General features: G+C 35.1%; 1 protein-coding gene across 1 annotated transcript in view; it reads right to left on the bottom strand.

Moving 5' to 3' along the window:
- Nucleotides 1-27,696, bottom strand: part of Antxr2 (ANTXR cell adhesion molecule 2) — a 139,758-nt gene that overhangs the window by 98,175 nt on the left and 13,887 nt on the right. Inside the window, exons 4-9 of the mRNA XM_047566694.1 lie at nt 21,892-21,973; nt 21,325-21,432; nt 21,083-21,151; nt 20,205-20,285; nt 3,405-3,465; nt 295-393 (exon numbers count right to left, since the gene is read on the bottom strand). Coding sequence (XP_047422650.1) covers nt 295-393; nt 3,405-3,465; nt 20,205-20,285; nt 21,083-21,151; nt 21,325-21,432; nt 21,892-21,973 — 500 coding nt within the window. The remainder of the gene's footprint in view (nt 1-294; nt 394-3,404; nt 3,466-20,204; nt 20,286-21,082; nt 21,152-21,324; nt 21,433-21,891; nt 21,974-27,696) is intronic.

Below are 27,696 nucleotides of genomic sequence, written 5' to 3'. Positions count from 1 at the left end.
TGTGGTCAACTATCTGTGATGAAAACTGGGTTCAGATATTATCTCTGCTCATTACTGGCTATTTCACTATAGGTAAGTTATTTTAATCATCATCTGAATAAGGTTACTTAGGACAGGGCTCAGCATTTATTAAGTAAAGAACATATTACCTACAGTGTCATAGAGATTTCATTTCTTTCCTCTCTGATTAAAACCTATGGCATAGCTAACTTTAGTTTGAAGAAAAGAGGGAAACACTCAAAGTGCACATTCTGTGCAGAAGTTAAAGCCATGCTGAGACTTCTGGAGACCTACTCATGGTATATGTCTCATTCACAGTGTAGGTACAGAGGACACTGCCGTTCCGACGGCCCAACATGAAGCCTCTTCCATTCAGAACAATCTGAAATTCCTCTAGAAGTAAAAGAAAAAAGAAAAACACATTTTAATCCTTGCTTTACCAAAACAAGAAAAATGAAAGATTTTACTTTAAATAAATGGTAGTATCAAGGTGCATGGATGAATTTCTTCATACCCTTCAGATATTTAATAACAATGAAGATATAGCCTTATCCTTATAACTGAGCTTTCTTTCTTTGACCCTCTAGGTAAATCTATTGAAGATATTGCTTGCTGCCACCTAGGAACACATTATTGTATTTTTGAACAAAGTATTTTCCAATAGTGACCAAAGTATTAGAATTAAGTTGTAACATTTGTTCCCTGATACCAGACAAAATTTCCCCAATTATATCCTTACAAAAATATCATAAAGAAAGAAGACTCCTTATTTGTCTCCACTTTTAGGTATTCAGGTTTGAATCTGTAGAGAAAACTAATTAATTATTCATATTCTTTGGTTCTTAGAAAAGTCATATGTACTATTTTCTTTAATCTGCCTCACTCTCATACAGAGCTCTTCTTTAACAGCTTCTTCATCTCACTAATCTTGGTTTCATTTTCTGTTCCTTACAAATTTATAGTTCCTCAGAGGTTATGTATTTTAGGTTACTAATAATCTAGGTCAAGGACTAGGAGTTGATTTAACTTCTTGCACTCTTTCTATATAGTAGGAACAAAAAATAAATGTTAGAGAGTGAAAGACTATGCTAAAAGAAAAACTGACAGACCAAATATCTTGACAGGCACTAAATGTTTGCTGCTGGACTATTTTAACAATGATTAACTCTAATTAAAAAGGCAGCTCAGTTCACAATAGCTAGATTGTGGAACCAACCTAGATGCCCTTCAACAGACGAATGGATAAAGAAACTCTGGTATATATACACAATGGAATACTATTCATCCATAAAGAAGAATAATATTATGGATTTGCAAATAAATGGATGGAATTGGAGAATATCATGCTAAGTGAAATAAGCCAAGCCCAAAAAACCAAAGGCTGAATGTTTTCCCTGATAAGTGGAGGATGATATATAATGGGGGTGGGGGTCGGGAATGAGAGAATAATGGGGGAACTTTAGAATATGTAGAAGAAAATGAGAAGGAGGGGGGTATGAAAAATGGTGGAACAGACAGACATCATTGCCCTATGTACATGTATGATTACACGAATGGTATGAATCTGCATTGTGTACAATCATAGAAACAAAATTATGTACCCCATTTGTATACAATGAATCAAAATGCAGTCTGTAAAAAATTAAAAGCTAAATAAAAATGATAATAAATAAAGGCAAACAAGGCACAATAAGTTGTTAAAGAGTTTATCTGAGCAAACTACAATTAATAAACTGTGCAATTCCAAGTCAGAAGTGGTTTGAGAGCTTCACTGAAAGAACACAAAGGGGAGGTTTATATAGGATGGACACAGAAATAAAACAAAGAAAACATCTGGTTGGTTGCAGTTATACAGTGCCTTATTTGTTCTATCCCACTGGAAAATCCCTACTTACATAATTATAAATTTGTGGGTCACTTTTAATTGGTTGAGCCTAGCTTCCATTTTTCATTAGTACATGCATTTACAAGAAATAGCTCAAGTTTTGCTTATGTTTGCAAATCAAGCTAAAGTCACTTATGAGTCTTAACTGTCTTTGTCTCAGGGATTCTTCAGGCCTCATTTCCACTTTAATTCACTTTAACATTGGCAATCCTCTCAAACTTTTTCTATCATAATCCAACATATATACTAGTTATTAAATATGGAACCAAAATCTTTCAGACCATTCTTCATTCGGTGTGTTATCAAAGTTAGTTTACTGATAAGTTACAATGAGATACAGGTATTTGGGTACATCAGCTAGTATATAGACTCCCAGTTACTTGGGAGGTCGAGGCAGGAGGATGGCAAGTTTGAGGCCAGACTGGGCAATATAGTGAGACCCTGCCTCAAAAAATTAATAGATAGATAAAATACAGATAAAACTTGAAATGTGACTCAGTAACAGTATGGGCATTGTGGTCAAATAAGGATCTAGTAGAATAAGTACTGAACCTGGCTCTGCCTCAGTTTCTTCATTGCAAGTCATGGATTATGAAACTGTCAAATTGTTATGAGAATTAGGTAAAATTACACAACCAAAGGATACTGTATCTAGCAAAAAGTAGGAGTTGAATAAAGAACAGTTATTATTTCAATATTAATTTTTCATTTATTTTTCTATGTTATCTTTAGGAATTTATTAATCTATACCTTTAGGAAAGATATAACTGCTTTGGGGCATTTGGATGCACTATTTACATCAAACGTCTCAATGATCATTCATTAGGGATTATAGAATTGCAGAGTTTAATTATGACCAGGACCAGGGAACTAGGAGGCTCTGTGGTAAATTACATGATGTATTCCTCAATCCCAGCACCAGTCTGAATAGTTTGCCTTTTCTAAATAAAGTCAGATTAAAATGAACTCTAGGTTAGATTTGAAGAAGAAAGAAAATAAGTCATAGAGAATCAGACCTTCTCTGGGCAAAAAAAGGCTGGGAGGTGCAAAACCTGAGTGTGTTCAGAGCACCACCTGATAAAGCCACCTGTTTCCTTCCTGCCATGCCCCACAAGTCACTTCCTTATGTGCCCTGAGTTGGCAGACTCTGTACATTGGCCAGGTCATCAAGGCACAGAGCTCAAAGTCTACAGAGAGTGTTTGTATAATCAGATAAAAGAAAAGATTCATATTTTATTTTATTTGCCATAGAAAAGGTCTTAACGTGAACTAAATATATAGAAGATTCTAAAAGCCTGTCACACAATATGCTCATTATTTAAAATAACACTCCAATCTTAAAAATTTGAATTTAAAATAGAAATATTTCAAGGAATTATTTAAAAATTCTTACACAAAAAAGATGCCAAAAAAGTTAATTTTGCCATTCTCTTCCAACAGGAGTTTTGAAATCATATATTTTAGCTAGGGAAAAAAATACAATTTCTTAACATGGTATTTTTAAATTCCAAACACTTACCCCCCACACAGACACTTGAAGGTCTCAATTCCAGGATTTCGGTACATGACTGAGCTAGTATCTAAAGAGGAAGAAAAGAAAACCAAACTGTAGAACTAAATAATAACATGCAGAGTGAATTAAAAGATTACTAAGGACGTTGAGGTCCTCTCTTTACTTCGATAAAGAAAATCAATTAACTATTACATACACAGCTGCCAAAGCTCCTGAGAAACTTCTGTAGTGTTCCTCAGGGTATATTCTATAATTGTATATTGTAGGATCCTTATTTGATTAAAATAAAACCAGAAGAGCACAAGTAAAGTGGGTACTGCCAAAAATTTCCTGATACCATAAAATCAATACTGACCCTTCCCCCAATTGGGAAAAAACAAGATGGCAAATCACACCTCCTGCCAAAAATGCTGACATATTTTCTATTTAGAAGTTCGATATAACGTGAATAAATAAGTACTTCTTTGTTTGACAGTAGAATTTCTAGTCCATTTCTCTGGCTCAGTTCCAACGGGTGCTAATTCTCTCATGTGCATCAAACATTACACTTGCAGAACACAGACTCCTTGTATGAGCTGGATATTGTTCTCAAAAACACAGGCTCTGTAAGGCTCTGTGTTAAAGCATTCCCAAACCACAGAACAGAATGGCTTTCTCAACTTGTAGAAATAGAAACCACCATACAAGGCACAAGGCTACAACTGAAAAACAATGATGAAATAAGCTGCTTCTAATGGTCACAACAATCCCATCTTTATTTTTAGAACTGCTCTGCACTTCATTATCAAAGTCAGATGAATTCCAGATGATCTTTGAGTGGCATTCCTTTCTTGATGCAAGTTGAAGGCAAATGATGTGCAGTGGGTTTTAGCATCGCCTGCTCATAACTAGAACAGGAAGGAAGGACTGCAGCAGGAAATGGAAATGCTTTCCGTGCTTTCTTTAATAAACAGAGAAATACACATTCTCACCACCTAACATCAACTATTGAAGCATGAAATTCTCATTGCTGAAGGCGCATCTCTGAGAAGTGGGCAACGTTTGAATGTTTTATGATTATTTCCCAGTGAATACTTTTCACTTTGTGATTGAGGACTTAGTGATAAGGAAACACACACCTAATAAGATCTTGTATGTGAAAAATACAACCAACACTCCTGTGGATTCAAGAATGAGGACCATTGAAGGTTAATATGCCCTCTGGGGTAACAGAACTTCATTACTAACAACTTTAAATATTTTGACATAATTCAGATAACAAGAATGAATAAATCAGGGTAGAAAAGTTTTTGCAAGGAAATATTGAGCTAAAAAACTATTCCAACTAATAAAAATGGGCATAATTGTTGTAGCTTTGGCCAATCCAAGATAAAAGTGAGAACAGTGAGCCATGAAGGTGAAAGGTCAAAGGAAAATGCAAAATTCCCAAATATACTGTGTCTGCTACCAGTTCTGAAGGAATTTAATTTAAAATGAATCCTATTAAAGACACTGATTGTAGCACTCAGTTTATAATCTCTATTAATATCACTGAAAAATACTTTTAAGGACCAAGAAAAATTATGAGAGAGGTTTAAAGACTGCATTTATGGGAAATAGAAATTGTTTTTTAAATCCTTAGAATAAAGTAAATTTTAAAATTGCAAAGGGATTTTTTTTTTTTACAGACCATAACAAGGAATATGCATTCTAAAAGGACCTGTATAAATTTGTTTGTATTTGTTTCTCTGTCCTACCAATAATGACAATAACTTAATCGGACCTCACATTACTTAGGACAACATGCATATGTTGACATCCTCCTTAAATGTGATCTAATCATTTATAATAGCGTCTCAAAAGCATGATCAAATAAACAATTCTCTTATGAAGATTTCCTAAAATCTGGAGAACAAACATCTACAAGGATCATTAATGGTCCACATCTCTGAAGACAGACTGTCCCCTGTACAGTATTTTCATTTTTAAGAAAGGTTCAGAGTTATTTAACAATATATGTTTTCCTAGATTCAGACATTAAAGAAATCAAGTTGCATTAAGCAAAGATTAAGAACAACTAACACTGGTTGTATCCTGCAATAAACTATAAAATATATATTTATATATAAGCATACACTTATATACTGACATTATTTTAATATTTATACTTAGTTATTTTAATGTAATGTTCTTATATAAGTGATACAATTGAATAGAAAAATATCTCAGGTAATGCAAGCAGTTCAGACATTGAGTTATAAAACTGATCACAACTTCTAAGGTAATCCAATTGAATTTCCTCAACGTACTTGTTGGTCTCTAAAGCTCGTATTTCTTTAAATCTCTGTGGACTTTATATTACATTATTTGAGTGTACAGCTTACCTCATCTATTAGACAAGGATAAACAAGGGATAATTTATGATAGACTGCCCTTTCAGTGCTAGACACATTGTTTTGTATATACAATAAACATTTAGAGAATAACAGAAATGGAGAACATCATGCTAAGTGAAATAAGACAGACTCAGAAAATCAAGGTCAAATGTTTTCTTTCTATGTGAAAGCTAGAGAAAAATATGGGAAAGGTGGTGGGGGGGAAGGTGATTATCAGATATCAAAATTTATAGGGAAGATCAATAGAGAAGAGGAATAGAAGATCAATAGAGAGAGGAAGGGAGGAGGAAGGGCAGGAGAGGGAAGGAAATATAGAATGAATTTAACAAAATCATGTTATATGCATATATGAATATATCACAGGGATTTCACCTTTATGTATACATAGAAAGTACCAAAAATAAAAAATAAATAAATAAATGAGCAAAAGGAGTATCAGTGGATTAGAGGAAGGAAAATAAGGGGAGGAAAGAGGGAAGAGAAAGTGGGGGGAACAGGGATTGAAATAGAATTCCATACAAGTATGATTTTGTCAAAATGAACTCAACTTCTAGATATAACTATAATGCTCTAATAAAAAATAAATAAAATGTGTGGTAAAAAGCCAGTCATGTATTAAAATAAGAAACTTAAAATCCACATATTTTCTCTTTCCTGTGTTACTGAGGATAAAATAGATGATGGAATAATTATGCTCACCCCTCAAATAGCTGATATTTTCTGTTGTTTCTAAAGTGTTGCATAAAATCTCAATGCATTATTTGTGCAATTCAATAATCAGAATATTCTCAATAGTTCAGTGAGCATTATAAACACTAATTTTATGGAATTTCTCCATTTGGCAAGAGAGACGGGTAGAATAAAATAAGCCTGTTTATGTCTCCCCTCCGGGTTAGTTTTTGGTTAGCAGCAAGGCCGGATGCAGCATTAGGAGCCAGCTGTGATGGCTCTGACTTGCTGGCCTATGAGACTACAGATGTTTGGCAGGAGATCAAAGGAGATCCCACTGCTGTCCCTTCTCTGAAGCCCAACTCAAATGAAGTATCAGAATGGTGTTTCATCCTGGATAATCCAGGCATGTTCCAAATTAATTTGGATTGACTGTACCACTACTGTAATGTGGTCAGGTTGCAGGAGTTCACCATAAGCCAAACTTCTATATAAGACAAGTGGCAGACGAGCCCTCTGAAACAAGAACTGGAAAGGTCTGTGGGGGATTGGAGAACCATGCCTCAGTCAGAGGCCCAACAGTTCCAAGAATTCCAGTAATTACAAAGAGTTTTCTTATCTTACTTGTCTACTAGATCACAATCAGGTCTTTATAATTACTGATTAATAAACAGAGAAAATGATGTTACTGTCAAGGAACTATCCATAGTATTAAAAAAAAAAAAATCCAGCAACATGAGAAGGTCTGAGTTTTGTGAGGAGGTTGACTTGATTTTTTCTTTCTTAAGGATTTTAAGATATATATGGAGCCATATTTGATAAAGGTCTTTTAAGTTCCTGAACAAGTTTACATAATGAACACATGCTATAATAACAAATATGGGCATTCAAGAAGCAAAAGTTATACTATTATGGCCTAAAAGTGCATACAGTGGGTATAGCTATGGCTCTTTTCCTCTGGCATTTAGTATAACATGGTTTTATTTTATAAACACTTATAGCTGGGATATATTTGAGACAAGAATTTAACAAGGAATAAATAAAGATATGGTAATAAAATCCAAATATTATTAAGGACCTATGGTATCTTTAAAGTTTATGCTGACTTTGGGAAAAATATTTAGAAGCCAGACCTCATGACCTGAAGATCAAGTATGCAGTTTAGAAAAACAAAACGAAACAAAAAACAACTCTCTACAACCAGCATAAGCCAAGACAGATTTAAATTTTCCTATTTTTTCCTGGTTTTTAAATAGCAATGGGAAGGATCCTATATTAAAACATTCCAGGAAAAATAAATAAATAAATACTTTCTTAATGAATCGTGTTAGCACATATTCAAAACTCAGTCTGATATAAAAGGTAGAGAGAACAATATGTTATCAATACCAACTGCTCAGTTAACCTTTATTGAATTTGATTGAAGAGTAAACGTGGAACTGGGGATAGAGTTCAGGGGTACAGTGCTTGCCTTACATTCTCAATCAAGATCCTATGTTCCATCCAGCACTGGGAAGGAAGGAAGGAAGGAAGGGGAGAGGAGAAAGATGTAAGTCTGTCTCAATAAAAAGTGTGAATACTTTGACTATAAGAAAAATAAAATGAGGTGTTTAACACTGAACAGTGAAGCATGTAAAGAAAAATGCAGTGTTTAATGAAGGACTCCTTGAATTCATCAAACCACTTTTTCAGTTACACATAATGAAAGGAAAACTTATTCCAATGATTTCAAAATTTGTTTATCAGTAGTACCCACAGGCATCGGATCAGATACAAAATAGAAAACAAAAACAGAGAAAGAAATAATATAAACAACATGAAAAGAAACATAAATTTAGTTGTTTATAGTGTAAAAAAAGGAGGAGGGGGCTTGTATTAAATAAGATTATAAGAAGGGACAAAGGCGAACCTACCTCCACTTTTCAGCAACTGGGCTCTAGGACCCAGATTGGGAAACAACCTGTGACCACAGCTAGGCAGAAGACGGCCCCCAGCATCCTTCTGACATGACTATGAACCCACATTACTGGGTTAAAAACAAATCTGTCATTAGCCAACACACTGTTTGGGAGAGCCATTCACTCATCTGATTTCACAGTGACCCCCAAAATTTTTATTTCTGACACAGAAATCTCTCTCCTGAGCTAGCAACTCTCTATTCAACCACCCCTTTCAATATTGAGCAGGATGTCACTCACTCAGTTATTTATGGCATGTTCAGGTGCCCAGCACCAGGTTTGGTGCATGGCAGCAATAGCAAAGGGCATAGGTCTATATCTGGTACAACCCTCCACCCACGGACCCCACCACCCCTGCTTTGAACCCAGGGCCCTGTACATGCTAGGCAAGCACTTTACACTGAGTTCAGCCCTAGCATGCACAGTGTCTTTAGGGCACATACACTATAGCAGGAAGAAAAACTATAATCAAATAAACATGCTTATCATTCTATTAAATGTGGAATCTCAAACTAAAAAATTTTGAAGTGATAATATACTTAAATAAGAAAAGGGGGATCTGGGAATTATAGCTCAGAGGTACAGCACATGCCTACCATGTGCAAGGCCCTGGGTTCAATCCCTAGCACTACAAACCAACCTCACTGGACTTGCTGGGCTCCAAAGCTTAAGTAGAGTGAACTGGGTGGATATGAGAGGAGAATCCCTGTGAGAGCAAAAGGTGCAAACAAACTGAAGCACTAAGGAAAGAAAGTGGAAGATGGGGAGCACAGAGCTTGCTAAGAGATGAGGCTAGGGAGATGCGCAGGAGCGAAGCCATGCCTTGTAAGCCAGGTGAGCATTTTAGTGTCTAGAAGCACTACTGCTTGAATTGAGGCTACGGAGGGGGAGGGGTGGAATCGCTCAGTGGTAGAGCACTTGCCTAGCATGTGTGAAGCCCTGGATTCAATCCCAACACCACAAACAAAAAACAAAAATTTTAAAACTTAAAAAAAAAAAAAAAAAAGGTGGGGGAGAATAGTATTATATTCCATTGAATGGTTTCCTCTATGTTATTTTTCTTAAGATCAATTCTAAATAATAAGGATTTTCCCCCCAAAGCAGATGATTTCCTTATATTTAAATACACATATGCCACACAAATTTCTTCAACATTTTTACATCTCTATTAAGATTCTAAATAGTCACCTAACACTGACATTGGGTATGTAACAGTCAACAAAGGATCATTACAGAAAACATGCCATCATCCTAAGTATGTCCTTAACAGATAGAAACTGCTTATTTCTATGACACAGAGTGTATCAGAAAATATCAGCAAGGATAATAATAAAGTCTAAAAGAGTAAGCATTTCATTCTTATGACTCATTGAGCAGCTTTAAGCACTACAAGAGTGCATCCCAAGTTTGAAGGGTTCCAAGTTTATTTCATAAGGAAAAATCACTGAGCAGCACTGGGTTTTAAAGGACCCAATAAAATCAAACTTTAGCAATTGGCCATTCATGTGCATAAAATAAGCAGTTAATACAATTGAAAAAGATGTTTCTCATATTTTTTCTTATCTTTCTTTTACCTCTTGATATTCAGACATGTGATTTATATTTTCTCTATGGCTGCCAAACTTCCCATCCAAATATATTTTTCTCTAAGAGGTAATAATTCAACTAAAAGCAACTGTTAGCTGTAAGCATGTGTTTTGATTGAGTTCATCCTTTAAAAATACTTGAAGCTTCAAAATATGTGTTGCTCAACACAGCATGAAACTCAGGCCCATTTCTAAATAAGGATTCTCTCTTCCTTTGCAAGTAAGCAAGTATTAAAGGCATAGGCGACAAACTTCTAAACAAACTTTGCTCCAGGAAATCTGGAGAAGAACTCTAAGACATAAGCAATTGTGTTTTACTCTTCTGAACTCAAAACAAAACACATGACTAGTTCTAATTATATTGTTGGTGAATATATGCCCATATTAAACAAAGTCAAATGACATTTAAGTTCCTCTGCATGTCACAATTGCTGTTCTTATAACAAATCACTTTAGCAGGTCTTCCTTTTTCACTTCAGCACAGACAATGCTAAAACTTTACACCAAAAATATGAAGAACCCAATCAGTAAATGGGCTAAGGGACTGGGTAGACACTTCACAGAAAAAGATATATAGGTGATCAACAAATATATGAAAAAGTGCTCATCATCTCTAGTAATTAGAGAAATGCAAATTAAAACCAACCTAAGATTTCATCTAACTCCAGTTAAAATGGTTATTATCAAGAACACAAGCAATAATAAGTGTTGGCATGGATGTGGGGAACAAGGCACACTCATACATTGCTGGTGGAGTTGCAAATTGGTGCAGTCACTCTGAAAAGCAGTATGGAGATTCCTAAGAAAACTTAGAATGGACCCACCATTTGGCCCAGCTATCCCACTCCTCAGGACTTAAAATCAGCATACTACAGTAATGTAGTCACATCAATGTTCATAGCTGCTCAATTCACAATAGCTAGATTGTGGAACCAACCTAAATGCCCTTCAATTGATGAATGGATAAAGAAACTGTGATACACACACACACACACACACACACACAATGGATTAGTCATAAAGAAGAATAAAATTATGGCATTTGCTGTTAAGTGGATGGAACTGGAGAATATCATGCTAAGTGAAATAAGCCAAGCTCAAAAAACCAAAGGCCTAATGTTTTCTCTGATAAGTGAATGATGTGACATAATGGCAGGGAGGGGGGTGGTAGGGGTGCAAGAGAAGAATGGAGGAACTTTGGATGGTGTAGAGAAAATGGAGGTGGAGGGTGTGGGGGGAAGGAAAGATAGTATACTGAGACAGACAGTATTACCCTATGTATATGTATGATTACATGAATGGTGTGAATCTACATTGTGTACAATCATAGAAATGAAAAGTTGTACCCCATGTGTACAATGAATCAAAATACATCTATAAAAATAAATTTTTTTAAAAAATGAAATGGTGTATCTGTCAATACTTTTTTCATTTGGTTAATACATCAGAATGATTATTTAATGGTACCTTAATGAATCAGTAGGCTTTCTATAAAAAGTGTTTTGCAATTATGAGATAAAGAATAAATGAACTAGTTGTTTCAGATCCTAAAGAAATTGAGTACCAGCATTTTTTCCTGCAATGTATGCATTATTTCATATTACTCATAGTTACCCATGCTCTTGTTTTGTTAACTAAACCATGAAATGGTCTGCCAAACATTCCGTCTACATTTGTTTCATCTGACTTTTCAGAAATGGAAATAAAATGGCAAATAAAATATTTTGACAAATAAAAGTTTTTACAAACAAATATGCCTAAAACTTAAAAGGTCAGAAAACTCTGGGGACCATGTGCATCTTTGTAACTCAGTGTTCAGAAAAGCATCTTGAACCTAGTCAGTGCTCAACAAATACCTCTGGAAAAAATTAGAAATCATTGTATTTGGGAAAAAAATGAGATTAAGTGAGAAATCATACATTTTCCCAGTATGATTTATACTTGATGGTACATTTAGTCATAAATTTTAACCTTTGTCTCTCCTTTCCATTTTTTCTTTGTCCTTCTATTCAACTGACTCTGCTTTCAAGATCTGCTGAGCTTCTACAAGCTTGTTGCCTTGTGGCACAACAGTTTATTGTTCACAAATAAAAATTTGTCCATTTAATTAGGTCTACATAATTCAATGACATCAGTTTAGTTTTTCTCACAATATCACAAAGTTATAACAATTTATTCAAAGTGGATTTGATTTCTTTAAACTATAATTTCAATCAAATAAAGAAAAGAATAATGTTATTAAATAACATTTTCAGGAAAATGCAAAAAGTATTAGACAATGAATGTTAAGACATGATTATAAAAGATAAGTCAGTAAAATGAACAATTTAAAGAAAATTGACCATTTTTATTTTTTAGATAAATGGAATCTACAAGGAATGGGGTGCTTTGGAATATAGTGGAAAATATTTAAACTGTGTAGACTAAAATAGGTACTGATTTTTCTTCCTACCCAGAAAAATTCCATCCTTGGTCTTCCATGTACACTGCCCCCTTCTGTTGGAGAAGGTGTTCCCCACTCCATGAGGGGCTATCAATCATGACGCTTTCCTCTCCTTTTCTATCTTGCTTCCTACCCCTTTGTCATAGGATGGGCATATTACTCAAACTGGTGCAAGTAATGTTGACGTGGTTGGTACAAGAATGAGTACATGACACAACTGAGTTAGAGTTCTTATCTGGGACTAATGCAATGAGTCAACAGCACTCACTTTTCAAAGGACTTGCTGACTAGGGACCATGCAAGTCTGAAGCCTTTTGCAGTTTCCATCCTCTAGTACACCTCTAAATAGGAGAGAATCAACCAAATAGAATTATAGTCAAAATTTACGAAGAGAGAAGATCCTATGAACATGGTTGATTCCCTGGATCCAACTATCCCTCAGGCAATTTCCCTCCCTGGACTACCCAGTTGCAGGGGTCAGTACCTTTCTTTCTTTACTTTCATTTTTCCTTAAGCCAGTAGTAACTGTGCTTCTATCACTTGTAATAAAAAAAATATATAATACAGTAGAATGTTAATAACAGGATGAAATCAAATTTATAAAAGATCAGAAGTTATTTTTAATGCTCAAATATCCCATAACTTTATTATAAAAATATAAAAATATTTTTTTAAATGTGCATGATTTTCATTTATTCATTCACTGATAAATATGAATTAAGCAATGGCTACTTACCCAATCTTAGGAATTAGGAGAAACAAAAAGAAAAAACAGGGATCGAGTGAATACAGTCCCAACCCTCAGACCATTAATGTGGAAATTGTTATGAAGATGTATCTCCTCACATTTAGAACTAAAGATCCTTAGATAAAGAGAAGTCAGAATAATCTAATTTGGAGTGATCTTCACATTTTAGATTGTTTTTAACAAGAGTCCTGGAAATTGATTTCCAATTTTAATTAAGTATTATCAATTTTGGTTTCTTTTTTTCCTATAAATATCCTTTTTTTTTTTTTTTTTTTTTGGAAAAAGTTTTATTTTCATTTGGTCCAAGGCTTGGGAGGGTGCCAGGGAAGTTGAAAAGTTGCCCAGGGCTGGAATAAGTGACTCAGGCCAAATCCCTGAAGTCAGGAGATGAAGAGGAGCACCTCAAGGGTCGCTGGGCCCCAGGTTCCTAAATCTGTTGAGGATGTACCTTCCGAAGATGTACTCCTGCCTGGCTGCGGGGTCTGCCGCACAGTGGAAGTTATTCAGGTGGTCGCCCATCTTCTAGCTTCACCTCCTCATCCAGGAAGTGGTTCTCCAGGATGTCACAGCGATGAGATCTGTGTGGTCAACGACTCGAGGCACAAAGACCCAAACAGGCGTGGTTCAGGTTCTTCCCCAGGCGCACCCCGGCTTCCAAGGTGTGTAGGTTTCATCCACTCATCCTGAGAAGGCTTCTCACACCTGGAAGGGAGCCCATCTTCAGGAGACCCTTGCGCCCAGACGCTCCTCCTGGGCTAACTCGCGGAAGCAGCGGCCCACGCCCTCCAGAGCCACAATGTCTGTGAGATAGTTGTCCAGAGACGTAGGTGAGGGGGACGGCAGGCGCTAACTGACCATGCGGGTGACCACGGCCTCCATCTCGGTGGAATAAGTGGAATAATCCTGACAAATATGGGAAGTCGTGGTTGTTCCAAAATCAGGAGTTAACCACATTAAAAAACAAACAGGAAATTGGCTGGTCCTGAAAGCAAGACGTGGGCAAGAAGACGGTCCCAGAGGTTGTGAATGGAGAGGAGATTGGAAGTGATTGGAACCTGGAAGAGAGGGAGTCAGGTTCCTTCCAGGACGGTTCCTTCCACACACTGTTGTAGCAAGAGACAGATCCACCAGGCCTCCAAGAACGCTGCTGTGAATGTATCTTTACAGTTCTTCAGGCTTTAGGTTTTTCATGAAACTATGGTTTTTATAAATGGAGGTTTCCCTAGCTAAGCAGTCAGAGTTCTTAGCAGAGCCTGTTAAAATCACTTAAGCTAAGGTCTTAGCAGAATATTTATTAGGTACCTTCTTGTATGAAAATGATTCGCCTGTAGAGAAAATGAGTTTGCAGTGTCTTCTCGTTCTATTATAACATCATTTTAGACACCTTTCCTAGATGCTTTTCAAACAAAACCACAATAACAATGGACTTCACTAAGAAAAACAATTTAGCTCCAAATGTCAAAGGGAGCATATATTTCTAACACTGTGAATGAAGTTGCCTTTTGAAATATACATTGCACATTTTCCCTTTAGAAAACATCTAATACAATGCTATTTAAATGTCCTACATGTGATCATTCTGTTCATGCTGTTATACTTTCCCATTATGAACTTAGAAACTCTGGCATTAACTGCGATCACCTAGAATCTAGTATTTTAAATACTTTTGGACCAGGGTTATTTAGAAAGCCAGATTCACAATAGATTCATCTCTCTCTCTCTTTTTAAAAAATATTTTCTGAGGTACTCTGATAAAAAAAAAATTATGAAAATAATTCCAAGTAGTGAAACATCCATGGTCCTGCTATTAGAGAGGGAGTTTCCATAGAGCATTTTGATTTTTACTCTTTCCATATTATTCACCCATCTGTGGGTTTTGTTTTATTTTTAGTGTTTTCTTCCATACCACTGCAGTATGAAACATTGAACTAAAGCCCATGGGGTATCCACATGTTCGTCCGACCTTTCCTAGTTCAACTAAAACTTCACTCTATTTTTATATTTTTTATATTTTAAATGTAAGTCCTGTAATTACCTTCCCAAGAAATCAAAAGAACTTTTTTAAAAAAACATTTCAAGATTTTAAAGATAATCTGAAGAGAAAAACGGAAAAATTGTGCATTTGTGGGCAATGGAAAGAGAGAAGGGACAAGAGAAGGCACAATGACCTCTAACCTCGGCATTTCACGAGATCTCCCATTACCTAGGGAACATCCCCCACTGAGATTTTTTCTCAAGCTCAATTTGACTTCCTTCTCTGCCCACTGACCTCTTCATTTTACCCAGTGACATCTCTGCCCCCTCTGTAAAAACAGCTTTCATTCTAGTTATTCACAAGCACACAATGCCCATCACATTTGACTCCCCTCTGTGTCCCATTAATCCTATAATCCAGTGCTCTCTCAGGTTTTAATTTTTAATGCTTCCCAAATTTACTGTTTTATTTCCAGTGTCACTGTCATTGCAATAATCATAACAAAAACTAATAAGTGCCAGCTAATATTTACCATATGCATCAGAGCTAGGTTCAGCATGAGACAAAGATTTTTATACCTGCAGGTTCAGCCCCACCCTGTTCCTGACATATTTTTGATATGGGCAAAGAGTTTATTAAGTATGTCCCTAATTAGCTCCTTGACCTAGTTTTCTTTTTGAAAGACCTGAAATCCTAGTGCCTAGAAAAAACCCTCAGGAACTATAATTCACAGGGAATACTGTTTCCCTTTTAACAACAGGGTTTCCACACTGAATTCTGATTAGCACACACCCCCTCCCCCAGGAACTGTGGCTCTTTTCTGAATGTGGGGTCCTAAAATTCTACATAACTTTGTAATGGGAGTACTGAATCTTGTTCCTCTGATTGACTGGGTTCTGATCCCTTAGCCTAAGAACACTGGGTAGCTACTCCATCTAGAAAACCTTGTTATGACCCAGTCTCTGAAACTGGGCCTCTTGGGTTCCACTGTCATGCCCTTTTATACATACCATGACTTTGATCATACAGATTGCTGGCCATCTCTCCCAGCGAACTGTCCTACAGAAGAACCGAAAGCCCCAGCTTACATGATCTTGGCTTCTTGCCATTCTTAACTTCCCACCAAATATTTTAAAGTCCAGCCCTTCTGATTTGGGTTATTCTTAATCATTATTTCATTTAAGTCAAATAATCAGTGAAGTAGAACTCATTATTCCCATTTGACTGCTGAGAATTTTGGAACTCAGGAAGATTACATTGTAGGACCTATTCTATGTCACATGACTGTGCAGAGGATTCATACCCAGAGTGTCCTATTCCCAACCTCATATTATCTGTACTACATAGGTTATTATCTTTTTCCATGCTTTATAAGTACAATTGCAAGAGATTTATGACTTTAGGATGCAAACCATCCCATACATTCCTGTAAGAGTATTCTTCCTAAACCCTCATCGCTATCATATAAATCCCAGGTTCTAGTTTTCCATAGTTCCCTGATTATTCATGAAATGAATGCTAATTTCCCATTTATGGATGCGAAGGCCTCAGTGATCTGAGACCAGACTACCTGTCAACATGAATCCCTCATACCCTTCAGCCTTCTTGAGGTTCCATGTTCCTTGTTTCTAATTATATCTATCCCAATTATCACAGTCCAGTTCAAATTCCATGAAAAGTTTCCCATAACTTTATGTAACCAAACCTATCTCCTCTTTATGTCAATTTATATGTCACATTGACATTTAACAAAATTCCATTCTAAGATTGTTCTTTAGTCCATGGGGTGAGTCACTAAAATTTCCCTCCTCTAAATCCCCATAATACCTAGTAAATTTTGCAGGGGATATTCCAAACATCTCATCGTCATTATTTTAAACCCTGTTAAAGCAAACAGTTTGACTTATTTAAGTGTGTGTCCCTTTTTCCAAGCCTAACACAATGCCTTAAGAAGGGTGAGGGTTTATTAAATGAATTCAGTGAAAAATAAGTTGAGGAAAGAAGGAAGAAATAAAAGAAATATTCTCAACAGTATCTATTTTAAATGGTAATGAATTATAAACCCTCGTATGAGCTAGTTAAGATTAAAAATTATACCAGTATCCCAAAGGATGTCATATATCATACTTGCCTGAAGAGAAATCTAAAAATGTTAAAACAGTACATTTTCTAAAATATTTAAATAGAATGCTTAAATGATTTTCTAAATCAAATAAATTTTAGAAAAGGTATTAAGTTGTTAATATGAAGAATATCATAACAAAAGCATTTTCCAGACTCTTGATTTTTAAGTTATGAAAGACAGATCTACTACAGTGTTTATTCTTTTCAACTGCATTGAAGAAAGTCTTCAAAACTGAAACTTCTATCTTTGCTGATTAAAAATTGATTCTTGACACACAACATCTTAACAATATATGACATCTTATTCTTTAAGGGGACAAGTTCATCCAAGTCACTGGATTTTAGGGGATCAGAACAAAAAACAAAGAAAACTTTTATGAATTTTTCTCAAAGATTAATTTCAAGTAAGTTAACATTCTGACAGATAAGGAGGCCAGATGTAATTAAATAACATCTAGTAGGAAAAAGATTTTGTCCATGAATTTAGCTAATATTTCATAGTGACATCTGAAACACCTAAGTTTTATGATTTCTTCCATTTTATGTAAATACATTTCACAGTACAATGTCTCTATTCTTGGTAAGTCATAAAAAATAAAGGGATATTTTCTTCTCTTTGTTTTTATCCTGTGATAGATATACTATATTTGTTCTAAAGATCAAATAAGTATTTTTAAATAAGATAATATTATGTAACTATAAAATATAATTCAAATTTAGGCAGAATTCTACTTTTGTATATTATTAGGGGTGAAGCAAACTCTTCCCTTGAAAAGAGATGAAGTCTTTGAATTGCTCCAAATTTCTGGAGTGTACAAAAATCCCAAGCTTTCATCACACTGATAAAAATATAAACCATTAGTGAGATCTAGATTGGTTATAAAAAGTTATAATCGTTCCTTTTTTCCACCTGCCACCTTTGCCAGATACTACCAGCATTTCCCCAGGGGCAGGCAATCCTGCAGATAATTTATTCTTCCTTTTGGGACAAAATAGCTAATGTTTAACTATGTTAACTTGGAACTTGGTTGGCAATGTGCCTAAAATAATACAAATCTTTCTAATTTCCTGCTAATTCTTTCAGCACAACTTATTCAAGCTAATGTCCCTCAAGAACTTTAATCCAGGATTGTATTATACTTAAAAATTACATTCTAAAGTTTCCTCAATACAAATAGAAAAATGCAACTTAACAAATAAGCATATTTATTTTTATTATTTATTTATTTGTTTTTTGGTACTGGGATTGAACCCAGGGGGTGCTTAACCACTGAGCAATATCCCCAGCACTTTTATTTTTATTTTGAGACAGGGTCTTGCTAAGTTGCTTAGGGCCTTGCTAAATTGCTGAGGATGACTTTGAACTCAGAATCCTCCTGTCTTGGACTCAGGAGCTGCTAGGATTACAGGCTTGCACCACTATGCCCAGCACAAATAGACATTTAAAAAAATAATAAACCCAACAACTTTATTTCCTTTGGTAGTCAACTATTAATTTCTTTTAGGGAAAAGTCTGAAGTTATAACCCATAAAAGTAGGGTTTGGAAAAGCTAGTCAGTCATCTGGAGAATTCTGAATTAAACCTTTTATGTACAGAAAAAAAGATTTCGAAGAGAATAACCCAGAGAAATCTTTTCTCCTTCCCAGTATAATTATAAAAATAATTGCAAATCCCCAAGTACAATAAAATTCTATTAAAAATATAACCCACTGACCTGTTTGTTGAGGGGGTCAAATTATCTTCCCTTTTTGCACTAGTCCTTTTCCTATATTTATATTGCTTATGTTAACATTAACCCTGAATCCAGCTATGAAATTATTTACTATCTTTTCCTACAAACTAAATATAATATATATGAATAAACTCCTAAAATAATTAAATCTCTGTTCCATTCTGCATTTATATTTGGTTTGTCCACTGACATGAGATTGAACCAAATTGTTTCCTCTGAAAAGCTCCATATAGTAAAAAAAACAAACAAACCTACATGTTACTAAAAACAAAAACCAATAAATCTCTGTGTTTCTAAAAAACATGATCTTTGAGGACAAATTTTAAATGCCAGAACCAAATGTTAGAATTTTTTTTTTCCCTTTTACAAATGCCTAAAGATTCAAGGAAAAGCTTTTGCTTAGAGAATATATATTATTCACTTCCATTTTAGGATGGTGTTTACCAAAATATCATAAATACTTAATAGCAACTGTTCCTAGTGCTTCTAGCGAAAGGCAGTAAAATGAAACATAAACCTCAGCTGTGAAAGCCCAGGAGCTTCGCCATGCATTTCATCACACTCCCTTCCCATACCCTGTCGAGGAGAGCCCGGATCCTAACCTCCACCAGAGCAGCTCAACTGAATCCCAAACAGAAATATTATGTGCTCCAGAGAGACGATTCATCATTTAAATGGAAAGAACAACAACTGCAGTCAAATACTCAGTCGCTGGTTCAAGATGCTTGATGGATAGCTAAGAAATGCCATAGTTGGAAGAGAGAGTAATCACACATTCCAATCCAAAATTTTCATTTTACATTTCTCCTATAAAGTCTATAAAAAAAAAAAAAAAAAACTCTAGATATCAAGACAGTTAACTCCTTGCTCAAATGGTAGAAGTGTCTAAGACAGTTTATGAAAATCCTCAAATGGTAGAAGTGTCTAAGACAGTTTATGAAAATCCTAAAGTTGAGATCACAAGCCAGGGGCCTCAGAGACCAATATGCAAGAATTAGTATCAAATCTCACTTCCAAACAAATCCAGATTTTTAGAATTACACTGTATAAGAGCGGAAAAGCAAGCAAACCTCTTTCTCAGGCTCTTTCTTCTCGATAATGGCCACCTGCACTAGACACTAAGATTATTTCTTATCATTTAAAATGTATGCAAAATTAGTCTTTCGTGCCCATCTCCCTCCAGAGATATACTCACAGAATTGATGATTCCTTTAAGAGCCTGAAATCCACCTTTGACAGGGAAAACTTGTTCCTTGGAATCGGCAATTTTTTCAAGCTTTAGAAAAAAAAGAGAAAAAAAGCTTTTTTTTAGAAAAAAAAGCTTAATTAAGAGAAGGTTGAGACAGACAATTCTCTATAAACTTACATATAAAATTAAGTTTTAGTTATGTTCATCTGAAAAATTACTCTGTGGGATTCATTCACCAGTGTGGCCTGGGCTTAAGATCAGGAAGTGAAGGTGATGAGATCTGTGTTCCTTTAAATGTATCACCATGAAATAACTGAAGTAAGTCTTACCATTTGACATGGCCTCAAGTGGCAATTTTACAACAGCCCTGAGTTCTAACAGCTCCTAATGGCAGGAGACTCAGGAATCTAAGCTATACTCAAGCAAAAATTTAAATATAAAATGAGTGTGTGAGGAGAAGAAAATTTTTAGTACCTAAACCCTCAAAACACTCCATGAAAAAAATTAGTTTCTAAGAAAAATTATTAAAGATTTCCAAACGGACTCCCCAAATTCCTGAATCACTGAGTCAAAATTTAAACCAAAATAATAATTGTAACTAAGACTAATAATCTTATCCGTTTAACGGAAGGAATATTCATATCATTTTAGTAGAAATATTGATCTTATAAATAATTCCCCCAACCAAATAAATATTCAAAAATGTATTTAGAGTTTTGTTTTCAGTAACAAAACCTATCAAAATCTGACATTATGAAGGAAGCACTCAGGACATAAACCATATTTATAGAAAACAAAGGTAAGAAGTCATTAGTGAAAAGAATTTGTTCCCCTATCCTTAAGGAATTATGGGATTTAAATTTTGCAGATCTGTTTTAACTCACCTGAGCTTGTTCAAAATCAAGGACACCAACACAATAAACATTAGCCCCGAGTGACCTGGATATCTTTGCCTATGGATTAAAAAAAAAGAGAAATAGAGAGGAAAGGAGAGAGGGGAAAGGGGAGAGACACAGAGACAGAGACAGAGAGAGACAGAGAGTTACTCAATATCAAGCTACACATGCAGAGACACACAGCCAGGCACAGCAGTGGGTGTAAAGAACAGTTTCAGTTCAATACTCACCTCTTTCTCCGCATATGATGGCACCAGACCGTCCAACTTACCATCTGTCAGAGCAATTATGATACTGGAGGTTTTTGAGCCTCCTGCTTTCTGAATTTGTTCATTCGCCTGAAAATGAAGAATAATTATCCAACTCACAATTTAATTTTAACTTTTAACTAGCATGTTCCATCAAGCTACATTTGTCTGACAAAGTAAAAATATTACTGACTAGCTTTTAAAGGAGGGTATTTTAACTATTTTATTTGAAAGATGTACATATTCACATTATAGAGTAGTCAGTCTTGGGTTTAAATGACATAGATTTTTAGTTATAGTTGACTACTCTGAATTATAACAGAAGAAAATGGAAAATTCCTTAACAGACAAAATGCATCCATACTTCTCTTATCACCACAGTAAATAATGCTTTCTACCAGACTCATCTCTAGAATAACTAAAAGAATTTTTAAAAAAAATTTTTAAAGATAAGTATGTAATGGTTTTTTGAGCTTTGCTAGAGAATTGTGTTTCATTACAGAATAAGAGAGCAGTCTCTTCGATACTTACAAATGTAAAGTGACTTACTAGCTTTAGTCCTTCATGGATGTATGTCTCTCCTACTGGACTAACACGTTTTAAATCTTCCAAACCTTTATTGATTTTTCCTCTGGGAAGAAAATATATTATAATATTAAACTAAGGAAAAATGAGCAAAAACCACAACAAACACTTCCTGAATAACAGAAATATTGCAACTAAGCTTTCTGCAAAAAGAAGTAGAGGAATGGACATGGTTTTTGAGAACAGATAGCACCTCATGTTTTCTGTCATTTTAGTACGTACTTAACAATTTTAATTTTCCAAGCATGAAAAGTTGAAAGTACTAAAAATATCCCCAAAATATCTAAGTATCTTAGGCATTTTGAGCTAAGAACAGATATCCTCAATAATATTTGTTTTATTAAATAATTACTTTCACCCACAAAAATACAAGGCTTAAGTAGTTTGGCACCAGTGAAAAATATTTTTCTAAAACACTCACCCCACCTCCCTGAAAATGGAAAACATCTTTATTATCTGAAAATTCCTAAAGCACATTACTTAGCTCTTATATATGGAAATTAACATTTTTTTCTACTGTAGCCTCACAGTCAAAAGTCTCAGATTTATTTGCTTTTCTGGCACCTTCTTGCACATTCAGATACTAGCACATTCTCTTGAATATAGTAAATCCTTAATACATATTTGATGAATGAATGAATGAATGAATGAGAGTGTAATGGATTCTTGGAAGAGGCAATATGAATGAAAAAGAAGAAAAAACAAAGAATAACCTTTTTATCATGACTAATTCACTGTTCCAATGGAGTATGTCTAAATGAGGTACAGTTACAATATTATTAAGAACTATTTTCATGTAGATGAGTAAAGAATGACCCAATTTTCAGTTTTTTCAAATATAGATTTCAAACCCCTTTAAAAATAAATAAAAACCACATGAATCTTAAGAGATAAATTATGCTATAAACACTATACGAATTAAATTTAAAACATCTTTTCCAAGTTTAAATTTAAAAGATCAGAAGAGATCTTAAGATTCCATTCTAAGAATTTTAGTTTTCCAACAGAAGCAAAAAAAGGAAAAAAAATTCCTTTTGAAATGTAAAATTATTGAATTGGTAAATCCAATTTTAATCTCTTAAATATAATATGAATAGTGTTTACTTTACTGAGGATGATACATAAGGAGATTAACAGAAAACAAAATTCTCTTATCATCAAAGAATAGCTGGAGTCAAGGAATGGAACCACAATATGACCCAGCTTTATCACTCCTTAGTATTTATCCTATAGAGTTATAGTCATCATACTACAGCAATTCATGCATACCCATGTTTATAGCAGCATAATTTACAATAGCCAAATTATGGAACCAGTCTAGGTGTCCATCAATAGATGAATGGATAAAGAAAATGTGGTATATGTACTCAATGGAGTTCTATCTGGTCATAAAGAAAACTGAAATTATGTCTGTCATGTGTAGGAAAATGAATGAAACTTGAGACCTATGTTAAGCAAAATAAGTCAAACTCAAGAGGTCAAGGGTCACGTGTTTTTTCTCATGTGGAAGTTAGGAAAAAGGAAAAGAAGTTGGGGGTGTCTCATCAAAATCAAAGGGAGATCCTTTGAGTAAAGGAACCAGGGGGAGGGAGGAAAGAAGGGATAGGGGAAATACTGAGGAATGATACTTGCCAACTCACGTTGTTACATTATTTGCATGTATGAATATGTAACAACAAATCCCACCATTATGTACAGTTATAATGTATCAATAAAAAATGTGGAAAAAAAAAAGAATGGAGTCAGACACATTTTATATGTATATGTGTATGTGTACTTCTACATCTACTTTACACTATTATAACAAATAAAAATAGTAAATACTGTACATATCTTTTTTTGATGCTATAATTTTGTGCTTCAAATACTAGAAATAAATGAACCTTTCACCAGAGTCCTCAAACATGTTTTAAAAGTAATTTATTGATTATATTTTAAAATCATAAATAATATATTATTTATACAATATAAATTATATTTATTATAATGATATATTTTTAAATTATATTTTAATTAGGATATAAAATGTTCTCCATCTCAAGAAATTTACAGAAAACACAAGACAACTTACAAGGTATGAGCCTAACCTTCCTTCTTCCTGATACAATTTCTACTACCATGTGGACTGTATCTTTTAATACTTGGTTTAAAACTCTACCTATTCTAAACTTTTCTCTAGCTTCATTTCACTCTTTTCTAAGGCGTCCCAAGTTTTTTACTCATACCTATATTCAACTTCTACAATGAAAAAAATATTGTCTCTTAAAAGCATTGCACTTTGGGACTGAGGTTGTGGCTCATGGTAGAGCACTTGCCTAGCGTGTGTGAAGCACCGGATTTGATTCTTAATACCACATACAAATAAATAAATAAAGGTTTATCAACAACTAATAAAATTTTTTTAAAAAAACATTGCACTTTAAAATAATTTACATAATTTCATTAATTAAAATTAATGTTTTCACTTCTCAACTAGAATAAAAGTTTACAATGTTCTATCCCCATTGTCAGGGGCGGGCTCTGAGGGCCCCAGAGCCGCACCGTGGCCTGATCTCTAAGATGGCGCCTGGCAGCTTGCCAGACATAGCTGCACTCATATACAAGTTTTAGGAAGTAACTCTGGTTGGCTGTTGTACATGAGGCAATCCTGGTATCTGCCTGGAGACTGTTCCTTGATAGGCTGACTTTCCTGGTAGTCTACTCTCTGATAGGCTGATGTTCTCAATATAAGTCTCAGACTTGTGGAATAAAACCCCTTTTGGTTCCTGTGATCAAGAAAAGCGTCCGCGTTGTGATTGCCCCGCGGGCGGTGGGCGATCATACCCCATGTCATTTATTTACGATGTATTCTTCTACTCTCCATACATTACTTATTATAATGTCTTTTGCAAAGTCCACACTCAATAAATATTTCAATCTAACATAGAAAAAAATTCATAATTCCACAGATAATACTGTAAATTACATAATTTATGAGCTTGTTTTATCTAAATATTTATGTTTGATATATATGGAAACACTCGAAACTGATTTTGTCTAAATGCAGATAAATACCAAATATTTGGTGCTTCCCAGAAATGAGTGGCAGCGTGTCCTCAAGCATTAATATTTGCTGCCAAAAGGGAAATGAAAGAGACAACTGAAATATAAGTTTACACAAACAGAATGTGCATGGTGAAAATAGCCTTCTCCATTCAGTTCAGATCAGCTCACGATTCAAAGGACCAGATAACATCAGCATAAGACTCTGAGAGGGAGAAACTTGCCAAATGTGGTATTTAGAGACTTTTGGAAAGGTGGACTAAGACTGTAGTGGTCTAGGACTCTTAATCTAGTCAACTAGAGAAAAGCAAATTGATGTAGTAGGTTAAAAATAAAACTCATCCATCCACATTGTGATGTTCAACAAAACTCTAAAGAGTAAAGAGAGAAATAAAGGAGGAGGAGGGAGGAAGGAGAATGGGGGAAAGGAAGGAAGGGGGAGGAGGAAGGGAGAGGAAGAAGTGGTTATGTTATAAAGATAAGCTCAAATCCAACATCATCTTAGATCATCTTAGCTTTACTGAGTTTGGCTTTAATGTCAGATCTTCAACCACAAGGAATAGTAAAATCGAAACTACTTCAGTATTTGTTGTGAAACCGTTGTCAAGGATGCTGGTATCATGATGTGCAACCGTCCCCTATGAGGTCTCACAGCAGAAGTTTCTTTGTCACCCCTCAGAAATTGCTACACACTTCCTCCTTTCTGCTGTTTACAACTATGTAAACGTTTTTCTTACCCTGACTACTGGAAAGCCCACAGTGAATTTCTTATTCACAAATTTCTAAGTTCTTACAGTTATCGCATTGCCTCAGCTTCTTTTCCAAGATCTTTTCTTTTAATATTTTATTACTTTGTATATTATTATGTTCTATGCAGCCTCAAATGCTTTTTGTAAAGAGGTAGAATTTAAACAAATAAAATGGTTTAACTCTGTTTTTAAGTTGAGAATCCAAGGAACCAAACTATAATCAACTAGAGAAGGAGGAGGGAGCTGGGGAGCCAGAGAGGGAGGGTTCTGTTAGTATGTCTTAAATTTCTCTGCTGAGGAGAGAAGGGAAGGGGAGGGGAGGGGAGGAGAGGGCAGGAGGGGGAGAGGGCAGGAGGGGGAGGGCTCTCAGAGTATTCTAATGCATAGCCAGAATTAAGAACCTCTGATCTGCTGGGTGTGGTGCCACATGCTGTAATCCCAGTAACTTGGAAGGCTGAGGCAGGAGGATCTCAAGTTGGAGACCAGCCTCTGTAACTTAGACAGACCCTGCCTCAAAATAAAAAAATAATAATAATAATAATAATAAAGGATTGGAGATGTCTGGGAATATGGCTCACTAGTTAAGTGCTGCTGTATTTAATTACTGGTCCCCAACTCTCCCCCACCCCCCAAAAAAACCTCTGATCTAACCTAATTCCAAAACCTTCCTGTGTTGTTGGGATATTTGTTCCCTTACCTATTTTGACAATCTGCTCTTTCAAGGGATTTGGGGTAAACAGGATGATCTCTTAAACTATAAACACTCTTTCTGGTATGATATAACTCAAGAGTATCACACTTTGATAGAATGTGTTTAAGACCAATCTTGTTTCTTCATCTATAAAATAGGGATTAAAAATACCTTCCCCATGGGGCCACTGTGAAAATCAAAGGCATACAATAATCACTAAGCGGGAACTACTAGGATTATTGTTGATGTTAAGCATTCCTCTGTCAAAATGGTTTTGTTCATAGTTTACTTTCTTTCTGATTCCAAGCAAAGATCATACAGTAAACTGAGGGTCAAAGTTTTTTCATGTAGAAATCAAAAAAGGCCAGGCCTGGTGGCCCACACCTGTAATTCCAGCTGCTCAGGAGGCTGAGGCAGGAGAATGGCAAGTTCATAGCCAGCCCCAGCAACAGCGAGGTGCTAAGCAACTCAGTGAAACCCTGTCTCTAAATAAAATGCAATAAAGGGCTAGGGATGTGGCTCAGTGATTAATGCCTCTGAGTTCAATCCCCAGTACAAAAAAAAAAAAAAAAAAAAAAAAAAAAAAAGGAAAGGAAAGGAAAAAGAAGAGAGAAAGGGAAAAGCTTTAGTGAGAGGAAGGTCTTGAAAAGGAATTCCAGTCAGCCCTCCATAACCACAGGTATCAGCAGATTCAATCAACTGCAGACCAAAACACTTTTTAAATTCATCCTTGCTAAACATGTATAGACCTTTTTCTTATTATTATTCGCCAAACACTACATTGTAACAACTATTTACATAGTGCATATAATGTCTCAGATTGTATAAGCAATCTAGAGGTGATCGAAGGCATATGGAAGGATACACATAAGTTATATGTAAATACTACACTGTTAATAAGAGATTTGAGCATCCGTGGATTTTTTTGGTATCTGTGGGTAGTCCTATAGCCAAGCCTTCGCAGATACTAAGGGATAACTGTATATGAAAGGATCACACTTTGATAGAACGTGTTTAAGACCAACCTTGTTTCTTCATCTATAAAACAGGGATTAAAAATACCTTCCCCATGGGGCCACTGTGAAAATTAATTATTAACTGTATATAATGAGATAGGAACACTCAGGAACTGAAGTAAAGAGATGAATTTAAAATCCTGGTTCTATAAGTAATGGACTGTGTAACCAGAAGCAGTTATTTAATTCCTCTGAGCTCAGTTTGTCTCTATGAAATGTAAATAACAATGCCTGCTCCAATTTTGTTTCATTAATTCTATAGATATTTATT

Source organism: Sciurus carolinensis, chromosome 10 (assembly GCF_902686445.1).
Source record: "Sciurus carolinensis chromosome 10, mSciCar1.2, whole genome shotgun sequence".
In the NCBI taxonomy this organism is placed as follows: Eukaryota; Metazoa; Chordata; class Mammalia; order Rodentia; family Sciuridae; genus Sciurus; species Sciurus carolinensis.
This window is presented reverse-complemented; position numbering and strand designations above follow the sequence as displayed.